The sequence below is a fragment of the Leptosomus discolor genome, chromosome 3, assembly GCF_034619465.1.
Source record: "Leptosomus discolor isolate bLepDis1 chromosome 3, bLepDis1.hap2, whole genome shotgun sequence".
Classification (NCBI taxonomy): Eukaryota; Metazoa; Chordata; class Aves; order Leptosomiformes; family Leptosomidae; genus Leptosomus; species Leptosomus discolor.
In genome coordinates, this window is record NC_141393.1 from 42782233 (window position 1) to 42802478 (window position 20246).

At 42.2% G+C, this 20246-nt stretch overlaps 1 protein-coding gene across 1 annotated transcript in view; it reads left to right on the top strand.

Moving 5' to 3' along the window:
• The first annotated feature begins 307 nt into the window (after nucleotides 1–307).
• Nucleotides 308–20246, top strand: part of RPAP1 (RNA polymerase II associated protein 1) — a 37729-nt gene continuing 17790 nt past the window's right edge. Inside the window, exons 1-13 of the mRNA XM_086462409.1 lie at nucleotides 308–523; nucleotides 1505–1653; nucleotides 2225–2317; nucleotides 3682–3862; nucleotides 5865–6041; nucleotides 9035–9241; nucleotides 12820–12935; nucleotides 13364–13462; nucleotides 13952–14053; nucleotides 14853–15020; nucleotides 17330–17512; nucleotides 19238–19372; nucleotides 19553–19732. Coding sequence (XP_086318535.1) covers nucleotides 334–523; nucleotides 1505–1653; nucleotides 2225–2317; nucleotides 3682–3862; nucleotides 5865–6041; nucleotides 9035–9241; nucleotides 12820–12935; nucleotides 13364–13462; nucleotides 13952–14053; nucleotides 14853–15020; nucleotides 17330–17512; nucleotides 19238–19372; nucleotides 19553–19732 — 1980 coding nt within the window. The 5' untranslated portion in view covers nucleotides 308–333. The remainder of the gene's footprint in view (nucleotides 524–1504; nucleotides 1654–2224; nucleotides 2318–3681; nucleotides 3863–5864; nucleotides 6042–9034; nucleotides 9242–12819; nucleotides 12936–13363; nucleotides 13463–13951; nucleotides 14054–14852; nucleotides 15021–17329; nucleotides 17513–19237; nucleotides 19373–19552; nucleotides 19733–20246) is intronic.

Sequence of the window (20246 nt, forward strand, 5' to 3'; positions counted from 1 at the left end):
ATGCACTTGTTGGGTTTTTGCTGGATGGATGCCATTCTGCTCCCAGCTGGCTGGTAGACCAGGTGTTGGCTTGTCTAGTAGCATGTTGTTGAGCAACGAAGAACAAGGTAAACAGTTTGTCTGGGACTTCGGTACAACTAGTTGTGTCCTGGGGTGATCCTGAACTAGGATGGCTGCAGTATGTACAGGAACATCAGGATGGGACAAAAAGGAGAAGTTTTACCTTGCTGTCCCCATCCTGTCCCTAGGAAATTCAGTAACCAGTGTTCCATGTCTTCGGTAGGTTCCATGTGAACAGCAGGCAGTGCCGGGCTGCAAGAGCAAGAAGGCCGGATGTTGTCGAGACCAAAGCCTGGGGAGTCCGAGGCAGACCTGCTGCACTTTCAAAACCAGTTCCTGGCAGCCAGAGCTTCACCTGCAGTGAAGATTGTGAAGAAAGCAGACAAGAGGAAGGGGGAAGAAGGGAACACAAATGCTGAGAGACCCCTGCTGCAGGACAGCAAGGATGTAGTCATGTTGGATGGTAATCTTCCTTGTGGGCTTCTGTGAATTACTAGGATTCTCTGTCCCTTTCAGTGTTCCTCAGAGCTTGCCTTTTCACTTTCCCCTCAACGCAGTGGTGCTTTTACCGTGCATGTGTGTCCTCCTTGCAGTATTGTATGTTCTTGGCCTTGCTGGAAAATGTACTTGTCTGATATTACTAGCATCCAGTAGAACTACCTTTCCAACACATTGCCTTTGCCCACACTTATCTCTCTGTGGTACCTTGCCAGCTGCAGTGCAAGAGATGTTTTCTGTGATTTGTACCTATTGGAGGCTCACTGCTTATTTTGCCGTCTATCCAGACCCTGTCCTCAGTGTCTTTGAGATTTAGCTCTGCTAACAGCTCCAGCTTTCAGCCAGCAGATCTGGCCTGATAAGCCTCCTTCCTGCGGTTTTGCTTTCCTCCATCAGTAGTAACTGTAACACTTCTGTCTTGTGCTTAATAGTCTCAGAAGCTCAAAGTGCTTTCTTAAAAGCAACAACTTAAATCTTGCAGTGCTTCATTCCAGGTAAGGAAATACGATCATAGTTTATAGATAGTGAAAAGGAGGCCTTGACTTGCTCACAATCATACAAATCACTCGCTGTTAGAGCTGGCAGTGCAAATGTGCTTTTATGTGCCTGAGCACAGCCTGCAAGGACGCTATTTGTTTCTGTACAGCCTTGCTGCTTTCATTAATACTTGCAGTCAGGCCTGAGCACCCTTTCCTGCTTGTGCAGCTCTTTCAAAAGGCCTTGGTGCCAATACATAAATAATAAAATTCTTGAGCATGTTTCTCTCTGCTACCCAGTGCAAGTCAGAGACAGAGGAATCTTAATGTCTTATTGCTTCCTCATCTTTTTTTTTTCTCGTCAGAGCAATAATAGGTGCTGTTAGGGAGCTTTGGTCTGGTACCTATTGCACAGTAGTTAAATATGAGTAACTTGACGACTATTTTTTCTTATTATTTCCCCTCCCCAGATTTTCCTGATATTCTCCCAGCTCTAACTCCAGCTCCTCCAAAAAAGTCCAAGATCAAAAGTGCCTGTGTTCACTTTGAGGATGAAGATCCAGAGGAAAGACTGGACAGTCATGATCAACACATTACAGCAGTTTTCAGCAGAATTATTGTATGTCTGTTTCATATGTGATGGTCTAGGGTTTTTTTTTTAATGCTGTGACCTAAGCAGTGGACAGGGATGAAGGGTTCTGTTGCTGCTTTTTATTTTTACAGTGTAGTGAAGCAGTTGTAGCACTGTAGACCGGTGTCCTGGAGCACCTTGAAAGAAAAAGCTCTTTGGGTAAATTTTTACTGTCAGTTAAATGTGTGTTTGAATCTGCTCTCCAGTCCAGACTGCCTACAGGTCACACTGCTTGCATGCAGACACGTGCTCCAGTGCGGATTTGAGTGAGTTTCTGGACTCTGTAGGGTGGGTGTTCTCATTGCTCTGCACTGGTCCAGGTTTTCCTTTATCTGATTCTTTGAGTGGTGTGTGGAATTTGGCAGCCCAGCCTTTTGGAAGATGGCCTCACTTTGGCTCTAAATAAGCGCAAGGTATTTTGAACCTAACAGTCATGTAGCAGAAAGCTTGTGAGCTGTGGAGCTGAGAGATTTTGAGTCCACTGTTAGCCGAGTGATATAAACTTGTCTGGCTATTGTGATGTTTTTTGCAGGGTTTGGGTTTTTCTTTTTTGCTGCAGGAACGAGACACGAGTGCGGTAGCAGTGACCATGCCAGTGCCCACAGGGCACCCGTTTCCAAGGACGTTTCACCGCTCTGAGATAAAAAGTGATGTAAGATTGGGAGCCGCTGTTTTATGCTACCTTCATTAACAATTAAAACTTCCTCACAACAAAGCCTAGTGCTTGGTGGGTGGTAGGGCTCAAAATAAGTGGCTTGGCATGCTGGAGATTATGAGCTAGCTCACCATATCTCTGGGCATTGCCACCTTAGTGTAGGAGAGTTCTTGTACCAAGCTACCATCAAGTAGGCACTCCATACCCTGCTGTTAAATAATGTTGGAATCCTTTTGGTTTAGGAAAAAGGTGATCCCTTTCAGGTAACTTCAGTGAGGTGGATCAAATCTGCGCTGCTGTAATAGAATTGATCCTGTTCTGTTTGTTTTTTTCTGAGGACCAGTATCTGTTAATTTGTTCACCATGTTTGATTAAGTCCGTGCTTACTGAAGTTGCACCTGATATCTCCTGGCATGATATTTGACTATGGTTGCATGCGTTATCTTTTGCAGCTTTTTGGATTTTGAAATAATTTTTTTTCTGAGGCTGTTAAAACTGGAAGCTATGGCTGCTATCATCAGTCATTGCTGTAGTAGCAAGAGCTGATAGCTGAGTGGGAGTCAGAATGGGTACGTGATTGATAGCTGTGGTTGCTTTGAAGGTGTAGCTTATTTCGAAGGACAGCTTTTTTGAAAGGAAAGAATAATACTTTTAAAACTATCAGTTCTGTTTACCTGATACAGGAGTGCACAAAGCATCTACCAAATGTTCAGACTGCCTTTTAAGCTTCTGCTCTGGACTGGGGACATGCAAGAGGGTGTGGTTGGTTTTTTTTTTGCGTAGTCTGCTTTGGATTTCCTGTGCATCCTGTGCAAGGCAGTTTGGAGCCTTGCCGTTCCATTGCTTAGGCAAGCAGCTCAGTAATTTAGTCAGGATTATTTTAGCACCATTTGCCTACTTCTTACTGCGTAAATCTCTTCACCCTGCTGCTCTCTAATCACCTTATAAGAAGCCTGTTCCAAGCATGTGGTGAGCACAGTGCAGTACAACCCCATTTATCCTCAGAAATGCAAAGTATTCAGCTGTGCAGTTTCCAAACAGCAGGAAAGCTGGAACTGTTGTGTTTGGTGATATTTTTAGGTGTACTTGCCTGGCTTGAATTTACTTATAATTAATCATCTTTCTTCTCTAGGTAGCAAAAACATTCATGTCTTTGTCTCTTTCCTAGCATTAAACTGTGTGTTAAAAAAAGAATAGGACATGCACGGAAAAGGGCAGGTGGCTGCCAGCAGCTTCTCTGTGTCACGTACCGAAGTCTGATCTGAGGGTGTCTTTAGAGTCAGATCCATACGTTTGTTAGTGGCAGGTGTGCGGGGGAGTCTGGAGGGGAAAGTGGTGACACATGGCTTCCCTGCTTGCAGGTGAAGGTGGGATCTGGAAGAAAAAGCATCTTTGCACAGAAGATGGCAGCGAGAAGAGCTGCTGAAAAGGCAGCAACGGCTCCCTCTGCTGCCGAGTGCGTGCAAATAGGATCAGCTGCTCCGGATGCCCTGAATCCTGAGGGATCAGCAGGAGACACACACCTCTCCGGCATCAGGGACGGTAGGTGGAGAAGGTTCTGCTTATCCAGCCTACCATATTTACATAGCCTTAGTAACCGTAGCGTCAGTGCACCTTATTTTTGAATTAGGGTAGCACTGTTGTTCTTGGTTTAGGAATCTCAAGGTCACTTGGAATGTCTGTGGCCTGACAAGGATTTGAAATTGAGACCCAAATTAATGTTCTAAAAATTGAATTAGCTTTCTCACTGATTTCCTTTTTGCTTCACACAGGGACAAATAGATTCATTTTTCAAGGTTCTTGTCCTTCTTTTCCTCTATGTTTATTTTATGTAAAGTTTTTCTTGTGTCGTCATTGATTTCCACAGTTTTAGGAAGAGGGTGGTTCTTGTGTCTGATGAAGGTGTTTGAGGCTACTGATGCAGGTTCTCACTCCTACCTAGAAGCTGAAAGCTGAGTCTTCCGTCACCAGATCTGCTGCCGTCAGACTGTGGCTTTGCTCCATAAGGAATGCTGTGAGGCAGCGCTGATGAGTCGGTGCCACCTCCAGCAGTTGCTTGTCTGACGGCAATGTGACAAGGAAAGATGAAACCAATTCAACTGGTGCCAGCATCTCCAGTTTTTTTTTTTTTTTTTTTTGAGTGGTCCAATTTGCTTAGGACCACCATGTGTCTAGGTTTTTCTCTGACGCCCTCTTTTTCACATTGAAATAGAGGCCAGGTATCATTTGAGGTTTGTTGCCATTTGGCTAAAGTTTCTGTCTGCCCTGACCTCTGTCAGAGAATTGTAAGTGAACCCCCCAGATGTGCTGTGCGTGCACAAATCCACCATCCAGGTCAATCTACTGTGCTTACTGTGTATCCTGTTACAGTTGTGCATGTGTACTTCTGTCTGAGAAATCTCAAAGGGAAATAGAGCAGCCCTATAGCTGTGATCCTCTTGAAGTAGAACGCTTCTAAAATGTAGTAGCACAACAGAGGAATCAGAAAATAGCTTGGTGTCCTCAGCAAGATTGTTGCAGCAGGATTGCTAGGAGCAAGAGAAGAAGCGGAAAGCTCCATTTCTTGTTTGTGCCTGCTAACCCTCAGCTTAGTTGCTGATGGTGGGAAGCTTACTGAATCTTTTACCAGGTCACTCTGTTTTCTCATCTCCTTCTGCTCAATATGCAAGACAACTGCTGTAGAAATGATGTCAAAACTTACTGATGTTATGATGAGTGTCATAATGTCACAGGGGTTTGATGCTTTCAGGGTTGGCTGGTTTAGGGTCATAGGGATGTTCCAAATCACTGTATGGAGCATATGAGCAACACATAAAGAATAAAGCCACTAAGTCAGGTCCATGTATAATGGACTACAGGACAGCTGGAAGGTCTTACTGTGACCAAAGGAGCGTGTTACCCTGCTGCTAGAGTTAAACAAAATGAGCCTTTAAAAAGGATTTAGATTGGGTGATAAAGGAGACTTGATTTTGTTCGGGGTAGGAAAAATGTCCTCCTGCTGGAACTTCTAGTATCTTTAACCATCAAAGGTGAATACAGGACCTTGTTAGAAGCCAACATGCCTATGTTGAGAATGGATCCTATATCACGCTGGAAACTGGTTTACCTAATGATTTTAATTCTCTGTCTCACTCAACAGGCATTTACTAGATCATGGGTCAGCTGTTCTTGGGCAGAGAAAGAATCTAGTATTCACTAACTTGGAAGAATGCTTTGACTCATCAATTGTGAATTATGCTCCAGTTTACCTTTTCTTGCTGTTGCTTTGCATTAAAAAACAAGATTCCTTTCCCTCCCATCCGTTCCCAAACTCCTGAAGAAACAAGGTGGAAATGAAATTTTGTTGTGACTTGGGATGACAGCCCAAGTATTTTAGTTTTGTTTGAAGTTAAACTAAACTTACTTACTCTTATGTTAACTTGGCTATCAAGGTTAAAAAAAAAAAAAGGTAAGAAATGTGTGCCTAGTAATGACAAAATTGAGATGTATTCATAATGCTGTAGACATTTAAATCACTAATTGCTTTCTCTGCTGGATCTTATAGATAAAGCTGGTGACGTTTTGACCTCTCAGCGGCCTTGTCTTATAACGGGAGAGGGTCTTGGAAGCCAAAAGAGTGAGCAGGAAGCTCAAGCGATTCACAGAGAGAACTTGGAGAAGCTGCAGTCCATGTCTGAGGAAGAGATCCTCCAGGAGCAGGAAAGGCTTCTGGCTCAGCTGGGTATGTGCTTCCCAGGACGAATTCCAGACAAATGGATGTTTACTGAATGTGTAGGTGTCCTGAAGTCTTACCACATTCACAGATCAAAGATGGGAGCTTGGGATTCCTGCTTATTGTGTTTGTGGATAATCTAGCTTCCATGTCATGTCAGTAGCTTATGAGTAAGAATTAGATGTGAAGGAATTGAAGAGCACTTACTCCTTGGTGAGAGGGAGCTTAGCTTAAGTCTGTCTTGTCTCCCCCTTGCTGTGGGGTAAGATGAGCCATGCACTCTGTTACTTTGCACACCAAATAGCTGGTTACATATACATGTATTGAGGTCCTGAAATGTGATTCTCTGAAGCAGATAAGAAAGCAAAGCTATTCTTAGGTGGCTGTAGCAGTGCTGAGGTGAGATAGTGCTCTTGGTCTTCCACTCCAAGGTATATGAGACTTGAGCCAGGTCTGTCAATACTCGAATAGAGGAAACGTGTGGGCCTGTGGGAGACTTCAGTTCAAATCTGTGCTTGATAGAGCAGAAAAGCTTAGAACTGCTTCTTGAACTTCTTGAAAAATTGTTTTAATTATCTGGCTGTTGGGTCCAGGCATTCTGGCAGGAGTCTGGTCTCTGGTTTGGAGCCCTGTCCACAGTGGTGCTCTGGGAATGCCAGTCACAGCTGCGACAAGATGGGGGAGAACGCTGAGTGTGGTATGTTTGATAAGACTTTGTGTGATCTAGGGCACTGTAAAACCTGTTGGCATTGGTTTTGATGATTTTGTATGCTCAAGAAGAGCAGACGTACGGATGTAGGTGGCAGACAAGGGTTTTTGAAATTCTTACAATTTCAGATTCTCTAGCATCAAATTTAGGTGAGTGGCATATTAGATGCATAGGTCTCTTGTGGGTGTAGTTTAAAGATTATATTAATGATCTTGACTTCATTGCAAGCAGCATGGGTATAAGTGGAAAGGTAGCAAAGGAACTGTGCAAAATAACTGCAGGCAGAATGTTTAGGTACATCCTTCATTTGGAGAGCTGAGCTCTATCTAAAGTACCTAAAATGGAAAAAAAAAAAAAAAAAAAAAAAAGTATTTTTTTGACTTCACTGCTTATAACAATGGCACATATATGAAAAATATCCTGTTTATGCACTGATTTGTGATCCTCGCTCCTTGTCTCCACCACTCCATCCTTTGGGATATTAGTGAAGTGACTATTAGGGAGTTTAGAAAGGTTAGGATGTATTTTAAGTATTTTTGAACAATATTTTTTAGAGCAATGTATTTGTTTATATGCCCTGTGGGTTGAAATTTTAGATGTTTCAGTCTTTAAGGCTTTAAGGAAACTGGGAGTAATTTTGGCATTCCAAAAATTTCTGTGGTTAGGGAATTACGCATGATGAAGCAACTCCTAAACTAAATTTCTGGCTTACAGAGCCTGGGAGCTGGACAGGCACAGAGATGTGGATTAAAGAGGCTTTTTCTCCATATTCAGGAGTGTGAATAATTTGTGGGTGTTTAATGCTGTCCAGTCTCTGAATTAACCTCTTAGTTATGAAGCAGATGAGGCTCCATAGTGTGGAGTATGAGGATGGGTAGGCAGTTCCACGCTGGGCAGTGTCTTCAGGCGCTTATTGTTGACACTGTTCTGGTTTTGCCCTTGGAGTCTCTGGGCAGAAGTAGGCTTACTTTCTGACATACTGTGCTCAGATTGACATAATCAGGGACTAGTTTGTCGCTGTTTGTGTGAAATGATGAAGTAATGAATACAGTCTTTTCCTTGTTGCATACAGTGAAGTGGGAGAAAGTGAGAGATCTTCTTGCACTCAGGAAAAACTATGCATGCTTTAATGAGACTGGGCTGAGTGCCTCTCCTTTGCCAAGAGACATTGAAACTGCATCATGAGAAAGAGTGTGCAGCAATCACAAGTGTGGGATAGATCGCTGCGTCCTCTTTGAACTGTTTCAGAGACATGCGAGTTGTTTCCTTTTTGGGATGACTTCTTTCAAGTATAGAGCATTTCTGAATTGCTTGTCCTTTGTCCTCCAAAGAATAAATAACCAATGCAGGTGCTATACTCTGATACTTTATACCTCTCTGACACTGCTTAGTGAAGTATCGCTGTACCTTTTAGAAGCACAATGCACAGGCTGTTCACCTCTGGCATGAGCATCCCAATACCATCTTATAGATGAAGAGTGTTCAGAGAGAAAGTGCTCTATCAAAAGTGATGTGGGATAGCTGTAGCAGATCAGAGTAAAATGATGGTCTTCTGACATTTTCCTGTTTAGAGCCATAGGAATATTATCTGTCCTTCAAAATACCCTTACCTCCAAAATGTTCCTCTTCACCTCCAAAGCATGAAGAGAACGGCCATGTTTGTGTGTCTGTTCTCTGGATGTTGTCAGACCATAATTGACTCTCGGGATGGGGAGTCAGTTCAGAGCAAACAAGATCTTCTAACATAATATCTAGACCATGCACTGCAGCTCTGGTGCAATTCAATAAAGCACAGGTAATTCTTTTTGCGGTGTCTGTTCCATGTATTCTCGTAGCGTTCATACTGATGCCACTGAGCGGTCCACAGGCAGGGTAGGCAAACTGTCAGACCTGTGTTCCTGCCATAAACCACAGACCAGAATTCTCTCCACAATAAATAGTCTCGTTTGGATGTGCCTTTTCAGTGGCAGTGAGGGGGAAAGAAACAATTATCTCCTTATTTGTAAGCTGGGAGAATAACTAGAGTTTTTGTGGTTGCTTTACCTTGAAAGACATTTATCAGCTCTTTCTCTGGTGTCACCTCGCCGGTCAGTTATACCCAGCTTATGTGCTCAAGAGGTCATAAAGCAGTTAAGTGCCTCAGTTTGAAAATAAGTGACAGTTGGTACAGAAGAAGAGGGCATGTGGGATGGGAATGAAAAGACTAAAACATAAATAGCAGGAGCTATAGGCATATCAAGTATTTTGAGACTTTCTGTCACTTCTCTGTCTGTCTCTTTGTCAATACTTGCAGATTCCAGTTTAGTTGCTTTCTTAAAGTCACGACGTGGTGGCAATGAAGGCCAGAAAAAGGAATTTAAAATGGAACAGAACAGACTGGAGGAGTTTGTGGAATCTCTGCCTGTGGCTCAGCATGGTGTAGGATCGTGTCTTTCCGTGCAGGAGCCGGGTCTGGAAGAATCTGTAAGGAAGGAAGAAAGTATGAAGGTGGAAATCACAGGTAAGAAACAAAGTGCATGTTGTTAATGTTCTGAACATAAATGTAAGGTTTGTATGGTGTTTGCATCAATTCAGATTGGATTGGTGTGGCACTTTGTTAGTTATCCAACCCTGAATTTTGTCATGATATTTAAAAGATATATATTTTGGATTCAAGAAAGAACATCTCTGTTATTTCTAGTTGGACTCCGTAGATTAGAAGGGTGATACACTGTGTAGCGGAGGTGAGCTATTCAGTGGGAGGTCTTGCTTTGTTTTTGAAATTTGTTCTGAAGTTTCAGAAAGGAAAATGTGTTTTAAACTACGCACCATTGCTCTTCTGTTCAGTTGTGTGAATGGGGAAGCAGAAGAGTGTGAAAGTGGGATTCAGCTGCTGCTTGAATAAATTCTTTTAACTGGGACCGGTTGGGGACAAGAGGATGTTGGGTAGGTAAGAGCTAGTGATTTGCTCACAGGATAGCATGGAGATGACAGTCAGTCTTGCTTCGGGGAAATTGCTTGTATAGCGCATACATATTTTGTCATGACACTGCTCCTGGTGGCCCAGCTCTGTGGCTTGTATCTCAGAGCCCATGTGGTGATTTCCACAAGCTACAGGTTTTTTTCTTCGTGCTGTGGATGGAGGGAAGTATTAAGGTGTAGAGTGTTGTTTTGCTTTTTTGGAAGAATTGTACAGAGCTGTTGCCTGTTACGACAGAGCTCTTTAATACTCGATATATGCCCGTATGAGGAGAAAGCTGCTTTATCCTCAGCAGCTAGAGCAACCCATATATTCTCATGGCAGAGAAAAGAAGGGTTTTCCCATTAATCTTCTGCTTTTATTGTTGCCTTCCTCACTGCTGTTTTTCCTTTAGCCATTTTTTTTCTGTTGTGATTTTAGGCTCCATTCTTATCTTCCTCACACTTTTGTCACCCGTCTTTCTCCCTCGTTAGCATGCTTCTCCCCCAATTTCATGCCAATTTTTGCCTGCCTACCTCTTGATCCTCTCTTCTGATGCATTCTTTGTATCCCAGTGCAACGTGCAGACTGATTAAAGAGGTCTCTGAATCGCTCCTGGATTTCAGCTTGGTGTTTGTGAGAGATAACAACTGTTTACCATTTTCTTGATGAGATGGATGAGTCTGTGAGTGTATGTGTGTGTACACGTGCAGGAGAAGGAAAGCTGATTAACTCTTATTGAGGAAAACACTTCACTGAACAGTACTTCCGCTGTTTCTCCCCAAATCTGTCTTAATCAAAAAGACTATTTTTAGTTCTTTGTAGTTCCAGAACAATCGAGTGCACAAGTAGCCCCAGGTTAAGTGATGTTCTTTTACTCCCCTGGGAGCAATAGAAGCAGGTTGTTCAGCCTGTAAAGGCTGAGCAACGTTGTAGTAGTGCTCTTGGGAATAGCTCAGTGTTCAGAGCGTTGTGTGCTGACAGCTTTTGCTTCCCATGGAAGACTGCACAGGAAAGGAGAAGAGGAGTTTTCCCAAGATACTTGAAATAACAAAGAGAGGATGAGCTGGAGCACAGTTATGAAACCAAGGGAAGCCTTTCCAGCACCTGAGTTTATGCCTGCAGCCCATCTTGGCCAACAGGAGATGTAAAATACTAATTTGACATTAGCACTTAGTGTTGGGATTTTGCATCTGATTGTGCTCAGAAGTAAACTCATCATGAGTAGCCCAGCAGAAATGCTTGTTCTGAATTTCCCCAGGGAAAGGATGATGACACAAAGCAATGGGATTGCTCAAAAGTCAATCCTGTCTCTATAATGAGATAAAAGGGAACTGTTTCTAATAAACAAGATGGTGAAGACTTTATCCAGCAACTTGTAATCTTATCAAATGGAAAAGTAAATTCTGGCACTGAGACGAAAGGGGAAGCGAAGCAGAAAGGGAAGAGGTTGAGTGGTAGCCTTTAGTATAACCCAAGTCTGAAAAAGTTCAGTGCAAATGTTGCGTTCATATCGCCAGCTTGTGTTGCTGTAAAGGGATTTCTCAGTAACTGATCAATCTGCTGATGCCTTAGAACATATATCAGTCTTGTCTTGTTGACAAGATCATAATATTAAGGGCTGGTGGTAATATGTGTAATCCGGTTCATAGGATGATTAAATCAACCCTATCAATTTAGTAAATAATGGAGAAAACAATTTAATTACAAATGTCAATAGATTTCGGTTTTCTGCTGATTTTATTTCCTCTAGTTTTGCACCTACTACCCACAAATGTTCCACTTTCTTACATTTTGGATGCTTTTTCCTTCTCTTCTATTAAAATGTGTGCTGAGCCTTTTGCTGAAATTCTGCAGAACAGCTTTCTGGCTGAGGAAGATAACTCTGTGCTTGGTTCCTTGCCTGACTCGATACCGCATTGATCACATAAGGGTGAAGCTTCATCCTAGAAAGGATGAATGCCCTTCCTGAAAGTTTATCTACTAATTGGAGGAAAGTAAAAGGTTAGATTTCAGGCCAGTTATCAGCAGGAAAAGATCTGATGAAAGAAGAGCATCTCAGTGGGACTCATTGTTCCTTGCAAGAGAAAAACAGAGCACTAGGATTAATAGCTGCAATGCAAATGAGTGCTGGGCTGCCTCAGCAGGAGTGGTGCTGCTGCTTTGCATTCCCTCAGACTTGCCTATTCCTGTCCTTATCTGTGATTTCTCTTGAGATAGCAATGACTTCATAGCTCATCTTTTCCCATGCTGGTATGGGATGTTATCCTAGTAGCAAAACATTACCTTTTGTAGTGTTCAGATCATTTAAAGTTACATCTCTCCTGTCCCTTCACTTGTGAGGTTCTTCCAGAAGCTGATCTGTCTCTTTCCTAAGGCAACTCTTGTGATGTCAGTCATAAATGTCTTGTTTCTCAAATTCTTGTAGTCAAAGCTCTTTATAAAGTTACATCAGTCATTTCTTTCTTTAGTACCTGCGCCTTTGAAATTCTCGTTCAGCTGTCCAGTTTCCCCACTGAGCTGTTTCTCAGGCAAGCTGTGTGAATTTTCAGCTGTTTTGTTTTTTTCTTCCCAAGCAGATCTCCTTAAGTCTTTAGAGGGGGACACAGAATGAAGAGCAGCACCACAAATGCGGCAAAAGCACAGATAGTAGTGTTTGTGCTCTCTCCAGTGTATCTAGGCTGAAATCACACTGGCTTCCAATAATTTGCCTGGACCTCTCCGTATTAATACTTATGAATCATTTCACATCTCCCCTAGCACCACCCCCCCAGATGGTATTAGTTTGCTTTCTCAAAAGTAGGGCTGATATTATTTTTCTGCTCTGGTTCTGATCACTTTGCCTTATTTGTGTCGTGACTTCTGTTCAACTTCTCCCAAATTGGCCTTGTTTGTGAATTTCATTACAGTGCTGTTTACTTCCTCTTCTAGCTCTCATGAAAGATAAAAACAGCTTTAAATCTTTGATGTTTATGCATCAGCCAACAGTCAGTTTGAAAATTGTTTTCTTCTTATTTTACATGAATCGTGTATTTGATGCAGTCTTTAAGCCAAGTAGGTTGGTAAGGGGGGAATAGTATTGTCTTCCTCTCTGCCTTGGAAGGTAAGACTGACATTTCCCCCCCCCATCCCCTGCAAAGATGATGATCTGCCTGTGAAGCCTAAGAAGGAATGGATTCACATGGACAATGTGGAGTTTGAGAAGCTGGAATGGACGAAAGATTTGCCCTCACCCCGGCAGAAGAAAACCAGAAAGGTTTGAAAGCAGAAACCGGTATTTTTCATGTTTGTGTCTGGATCATGCTTCTCAGTATGTGTGTGGTAACTGTTTTGAAGGCTTCAAAAACTAGTCCTCTGGTTACTCACTTGTAAGATTTCACCAGGCCGAGAGATTCCCCGGTTTCTTCCACAGGGTGGGATGATAACGTGGTCAATTCAGTTGGTAGTGCTCAACAGAGCTAGGAGGTGAGAGTCTGTCAGCTGTAATCTGGGATGAAACGGGTCTGAAAGCTAACAAAAAAGGAAAGAGGGGAGTAAATATTTTTAAGAATTCGAGGCCTGACCTGGGGAGTTTTTTGAACTGTCACTTTCCATCAGATGATGTAAGAAGTGGTATTTTAAGTGATGAATGGAGTGGAAGGCAATAAAAATTAATATTTTTCTCCCTCCACCCTTTTGTTGTAGGGAATGCAAGCTCGATTCAGTTTAAAAGGAGAATTGATTCCTGCAGATGCTGATTTACCGACACATCTAGGCCTTCATCACCATGGAGAAGAGGCAGAGGTAGGTGTAATATAGTAAAAGGTCACACCCAGTTCTGTTTTCTGTGGTGGATTTGGCAAATTCATTTTGTTTCAAGGCTTTTTAGTGACAAAAACCTTAGGAAAGTGTAGGTGGGTCATTTTTTTGAAACAAGCTCCCGAGGAGAAGTTGGGTCATGTGTTAACTGCTGTACTTTCAGAAAACTCCATTAATGCTTTTTCTCTTTAATGCCTTTAAGGATCTGTGCTGTTGGAAAAAACTACACATACATGCTTTTGTTAAGAAGTTCAGTTTCTTCTGCTGCATCAATGATTAGACTCTCTTTTGCAACTGCCACAAAGAGCAAATGACATTGCATTGCAGTTTAGCTCCCGTAATGCAGTATTTACAGTTAATCTTAAAAAAAGGTGCCTTTTTAAAACTATAGCTGAGGGCAGGGGTTTTTGTGTTGTTTGGTTGGTTGTTTGTTTTTTGTGTTGATTGTTTGTTTTCCCCCCCCCCCCCCATTAGAGGGCTGGTTATTCTCTCCAAGAGCTCTTTCATTTGTCTCGCAGCCAAGTTATTCAACAGAGGACACTGGCTCTACAGGTCTTGGGTCGTATTGTTCAAAAGGTGAGTCACTTTCTATGGAATTCCTCCCTGTAATTCAAGTTTCTGGTGGATCAGGGTCCAGATTCTCTGGTACTAGTTGTTTGCTTTCTACTATTCAATGAAGGTGAGAAAAATCACCAGCAGGGCATTCTTTTTCACTGAGGATCTCCTTACCGTTAGAAAAGTTAAGTGTCGGAACATAACAAACTGCGTTTCAGGTTTCTCCGAAGCGAGGTGCTTCCAAGTGTTGTTCAGCAGCAGTGCTGCAACTTCAGTTCTGTTATTGCTTTAGACACAAGTGGTTTTTTATGGTGTTACTTTTGTGACACGCCTATCCTTGGCAGTGGCCCTTTCACTCCTGTCTTCTGAGCCAGCTTCATGATGTGCTTTTTCTGTAGGAGGTGAGAATGAATCAGCCTACTCATAGAGCGATATGCCAATAGCATGAAGCAGAATGAATATTTACGCCCGTGCACATTTCCACCCAACTCTTAGGGGAAGTGCTAACCTTCCTTCCAATGGCAGTGGAGACAGAGAAGAAATGCTGTGGTTTCGAGAAGAATGATGGGGCAGAACAGGGTGAAGTCAGAAGATGGGTCCAGACTTCAGAAAGAAAGGTTTCCTGAATTAAGGGACTGGAGTTGCTTGTGTCTGTAGAATGAGAGGAGGAGAAAATAAGGGAAAAAAACAAACAAACAACCTGTACACAGTTCAGCTGCTTTACTGTAGGAATGGGAAGAGACAAACATGCAGAGTGTTGAGATGTAGCCAGTCAAGATGAGACAGGTTTAACACTGGCTCTGTGTGGCATATATTTCAGGCCAGGGCTGGAGAGTTTACTTCCTCCTTGAAGGGCAGCATTCTGTGTCTGCTGCTTGATGCTGGGTTTCTCTTCTTGCTGCGCTTCTCGCTGGATGATACAGTGGATAATGTCATGGCAGCATCTGTTGGTGCTCTCCGGGCTCTGCTGGTGTCACTTGATGATGAGGTGAGACAATCATTAAATGCCTGGGTTTAATTTCATGCTGAGCTGTTTATGGAAATCAGAATGAGAAGATGTGGTAAGTAGCTTGAACAAAGACTTGCTGGATGGGTTAGCTTAATTGTCCATTGCTATGCTTTGGGGCAGACAAGGGAGTGTGTTATCTTAGTTTGAGAGATTCAGACATCTTTTCTCCTGTTTGAATTAGCTCTGCTCCGTGATTAATTCAGTGCAGGCTGCTAAGTTTCTCTTCCTTTTGACATGTTTTACAATATAGGTCACGCCACTACTAATGTGTATGTACAATTCAGTTTTTTTATATGACCTCTTATGTTGTTGGCTACTTGTTTTATAGTTTTCCTGCTTCTGAACAGGCTAAATATTCTCGCTGCTTTCTCTTGTGCCTCACAGTGATGCTGTTCTCTTTTTCTCTCATTGTCCATTTTCTGCTGTTCTCATGTGCTTTTCTTACACTGACAAATACCTATTTTCACCTTCTCATGTGTTGTATTTTGTCCTTGATGCTTTTTCTCCTGTTAGAAGGTTGAAACTTCTTTTGGCTATTCAGAGGTACTAGAGACCCCTGAACAGCAAGATTAAGATGTCTTCCTGGTTGGACAGCAGCAGTCCGTTATGGCAAAGCGTGCTGTGGGCTGTGTTTCAAGTTCCTTCCATGAGAGTTGCTACTGTGTCAGACTGCAAATGGGCCGGTGATAGAGAAGAGTGGGTAGATCTCAAGAAGCCCCCTGCAATTTCTCCTAGGCCTTTAGAGCTATTCCTTGTAGGGAGGCAAGAGAAATGAAGACTAGTAGCTTTCTCCACATCTTGCTCCTTTTCTAAGCTATGAGCCTAATAGTGTTCTGCTAGAGGAGTCCTGCCCACCCATGGTAGGTAATTAATGCTATGAATCAGCTTCTTAAGCTGCTTTTTTCTTCTGGTACTACCTTGGTTTATAACTTAATCCAGTGCTCTGATTCTTAGATGAAAGCTTGTGGTGTGATGTCTTGTGTAAGCAGGGATTTGCTGACCCTCTCAATGCCAAAAGCAGTGCTGTGAGTGCTTGTCGGTATGTTCTTTCATTTGGAGAGTCTTTCCTAGAGTCTCATGCTGATGAGTTTTAGAAGGTCTCTGAGGAAGGGACAGAGCTGAAAGTATGGACTTTTGCTCCAGGATTTGTAAGACAAACAGGATTCATCCCCACTGTAAACACCAAAGATCAACACGCATAAAAGTCATGCTTTCTGAAGGTTCTGTTAGTTCATCAATGGCTATGGGAAGGAAAGCACCTTGCACTTTGTTTCCTTCCAAGACCCAGATACTGTCTTGTGCTTTTCCGCCTCTTGGTGGAAGGAGGACTGTAGTCCCAGGCTGTGTATTCCAGATGGGCTCATAGCTTCATCCTCTAAAGTCAGACCTCTTCTCACCATATCATTCATTCACTCACCAACTTTGTTTAATATCGCTTTTTTTTTTTTTAAATGTTTGAGAATAACTTGTGTTTCCTTGCATTTGAAATTTTTCAAAACACCTCAGGGTTTAGTTGGAATCCACCACTTTTTTTCTGACTAATGTGGTAGGTAGTTCTGATTGCCAGTTCAGAAAATGGAAATTTAAAGCAATTTCTAAGTAGTGCAAGCATTTGATTTGACTGTCTTTCATATTCTGGGGAAAGTAGGTCTGCTATGGGAGCAATCTCCTCTCTGAAGAGTTGAAAGCTCACTTATTGCCCTATTGCCCTAGAACTTGAGGATGTCTGATGCTGTCATTAGCTGTGAACAAAAAAGATTGGTTTTTTTTATTTGCTGAAGCTGAAGGCTGTTCAAACAAAAGCCAAACAAGCATGAACAAATACACCAGTCAGTCTTTATTTTAACATAGCAATTTTTACATGACCATTCTGTATTGTTTGTGACTTAAGTTCCACACAGGTCCAGAAATGGGAGTAGAGCCAATAAATGCCAAATTCCAGTTTAACTTCTAGATCCTTGGTGGTTTGTTTGTTTATTTTTATCTTAAACATTTTCCAGTTAAGCTGCATTTCTGTTACCTGTGTCGTGAATTTAAGTCACCTCACAGTAATTTCTTTTCCTGGTTTCCCAAGTGTGTGTGTGTCATAGGTTAAAAATCATTTCCCTGCAAAAGCATTGCATTCTGCCTGTACATGTTTAGAATAGCCTTTATTGTGTTCCTGTTTTCCTGGGATTAGGTGGGAATCAACAAAGCATTCTATAATCAAAAGCATCCTTGAAAAATGTTTGTCTTCCGTGATTTCTTTTTGAGAATTTTATTTTATGTGCTTTTAACTTTCCTTATAGAAATACCTTGATTGGACTTTCTCATGGTACCAAGGGATGGCTGCATTCCCCTTTGTCCCCAGCAATGAGGAGGAAGAGGAGGGTGAAGAGGAAGAATTAAATGGAACAGAGAAGCCTCAAGATAAAAAATTAAAGGATGTAAATAAGCCAGATCCAGATGTGGCCCGATATGATGTTGTAAAGGTAAACACAGAGCTAGACCTGAAGGCTTTTTAGGAAAATAGGCTCTGCACAGTAGCTGTGTGCTGTTGAGGCATCTACCTTCCTGTGTATGCTATTAACAATATTCTGAAGAAATCGAACTCTTCCGTGGCCGTGTGTTTCTGTCATATGTTAGCAGGAGGGTAATTCTATTGACCTCTAAAAATATTGAGACTTGATCTGCATGATTTCACTATCATTACTTATCTCTTAGCTTCCTCTAGGGAAACTGGCAATGAGCACACTGATTTGTAAGACTTGCTGAAAGACTGCATAGGGACATGATTTTCAAGCTCGCTTACTTGAGCTAAAAGTGAAGATTCAAGCCATTATTAAAGTGTCCATATGCACTTTTGTAAAGTTAAACATGAGCGTTACAGCTAGATAGTTCAGAACTTGTTAGATTTGTACCGTGACATTCTCTTTTTGTATTTGACATAAGGTGGCTACTTATCATTTCCCCAATGTCATTCTTCATGTTTGCATTTCTCAGATAAAGAGTTACAACATTTGGAAGGAGTTCCTCCGTATTCCTAATATGAGATCTAAAAATAGCAATTTTTATCATCTCGAACTCGATCTTGGTGGAGCTGAGGCAACTCTCTTGCCTGCTGCAGTCCTTAGAACTTGTGATCACATCACTTAGGCCATGTGCTTGAGCCTGTGTTCGAACGGCACTTGGTTAAAAGCTTCACCGGGCAAATGAATTACTGCACTTGGGCATCTGGTCTTGTTTAGAGGCTTCATGATTTCAGATGTAGTCTACTAGGTGACACTGTTTAAAAAGCTTAACAAAACAGTTGTAGAGGGAAGACATGAGATCAGTTTGTAATTCTGGAAACGGTTGCATGGTTCAGCATAATGGATTTTAACATGTTCCAAGTGGCCCAAACTCAGAAGATATTTGGGATAAAATTCTCCACTGTTCTAGTTCTTGTGAAATTCTATTTCACATCTGCTTATTGTCTATTACAACCCAATTACTCCACACAGTTGGAAAAGGAGTTTTTAAACTAGCAGCGGAACTCAGTCAGGCCTAGAACTACAACCTTGCTTGTCTGCAACTTTATAAAAGTATTGGTACTATGAACTCGGGTGTCGTGGAGTTGCCTTTTCCCAGAACTAGGAATAAATAACGCTGTCAGTTAAACTGAAGATTTGTTTGCTGGCACTGCCACTGATTATGATCCGCTCTGTGAACCGTAAAATAAAAATCACATAATCTCTCTGCATCTTTCTTTTCCTACTGCAAAACAGGAATTTGTGTCTGTTCTCTGATTCTATCAGTTTTCACTGACATAACAGGTACTATCAGGTGGAGTGCTGCGTTAGCTGGAGGTGGTGTCTAGCCAAAGTGATTCAAGGAGCATGAGAACCCTTTTCAGCCACATTAGGTTTTAGTAATCCTTTATAAGGAAGGTTATTTTTCTATTCCCTGTTACTTACAGTTTCATATTCAGGAAAACACAAGTATCCAACCCCCACCAGTTGTCCAATTTGGAGCAGAAGTTCAGTTTTTCCTGCTCTCTTGAGCTAACTCTTGCTTATTTGCTACTGTACTGGTAAATCTGCAGAAACTGACTTCTTTGTTTCCCCACTGGTAGTTTTAAAACTGTCACTCTGCAGAAGTTGTAATTGAATCTGCTTTTGTCTTCCAGTTCAGAGAGCAATTGTTAAGAGCATAATGGATTTTTTTTTTTATTCCAGGGACTTTTGAAGACACGGATCCAGCACCGGCTGAGGTACATCCTGGAGGTGGTACGACCTGTTCCAACAGTAGTCCTGGATATACTGCACATCCTCACCCACATAGCAAGGCACTCCTCCGAAGCATGCAGCCAGGTAAATCTCCCATTCTACAGGAGCTCAGGAATGGTAGAGAAAGGTTTGAAAAAGGGGAAGACAGAAGCAGGTAAAGTTATGGCAAGGAGATAAGACAAACTTGTGTGTTTTGCCCGTCTTCTGCATGTCTGTGTAATTGCATACCTTTGGTTATTTGTGCTGACTGCTGTTTCTCTGCAGCTGCTTGACTGTCCTCGGTTGATTGAGACCATTGTCAGGGAATTTCTCCCTACTCAATGGGATCCCCAAGTGGCTGAACCGGGGTGTTTACTCACCAGTCTCCATGGAGTTGCTTGTGCCACTGCTATGAAGTTCATCAGAGTGTTGGCGTCTGGAGGCCGAAATGCAACAGCCAGGCTGGTGAGTGATTTTCAGAAGAGCTTTTCCAATTGCAGAGAACCTTTGTTCTGTATGCTTTACTTTTAAAGTAAAGATAGAGGAGTAATTGGAGGGGACTCTGAGCTGAAGCTGAAATGATCATTGTGAAGAAGGTGCATATGTGTGTTTTGAAGGAATTGTTGACAGTGTCGTAATAATGATGCCTTCTGCTGTGTACCACTAGAAGAGCTGTCTCAAGCTTTTCTCTGCCTTTTTTTTTTTTGTTTGTTTTACATAGTGCAGTTGTGCCAAATAGCATAGGACAGCTCAGTGATACTGACCAATAGCAGATGTTCAGAGCACACATAGGGGTGTGATGCTCTGTACTCTCCTGTGTTCCAGTGGCAGGCAGCTTAGGACTGTATAAACCAGAGTTTGAGTTGGTATCCTTGTGTTTTACAACCCTGGTTGAATTTTCCTGCTGTTAATTTGACTTAATAACTCTGAGGTTATCTGTCAGTATTTCCGACTCCTCTTACCTGCTTCTGGACAGGTT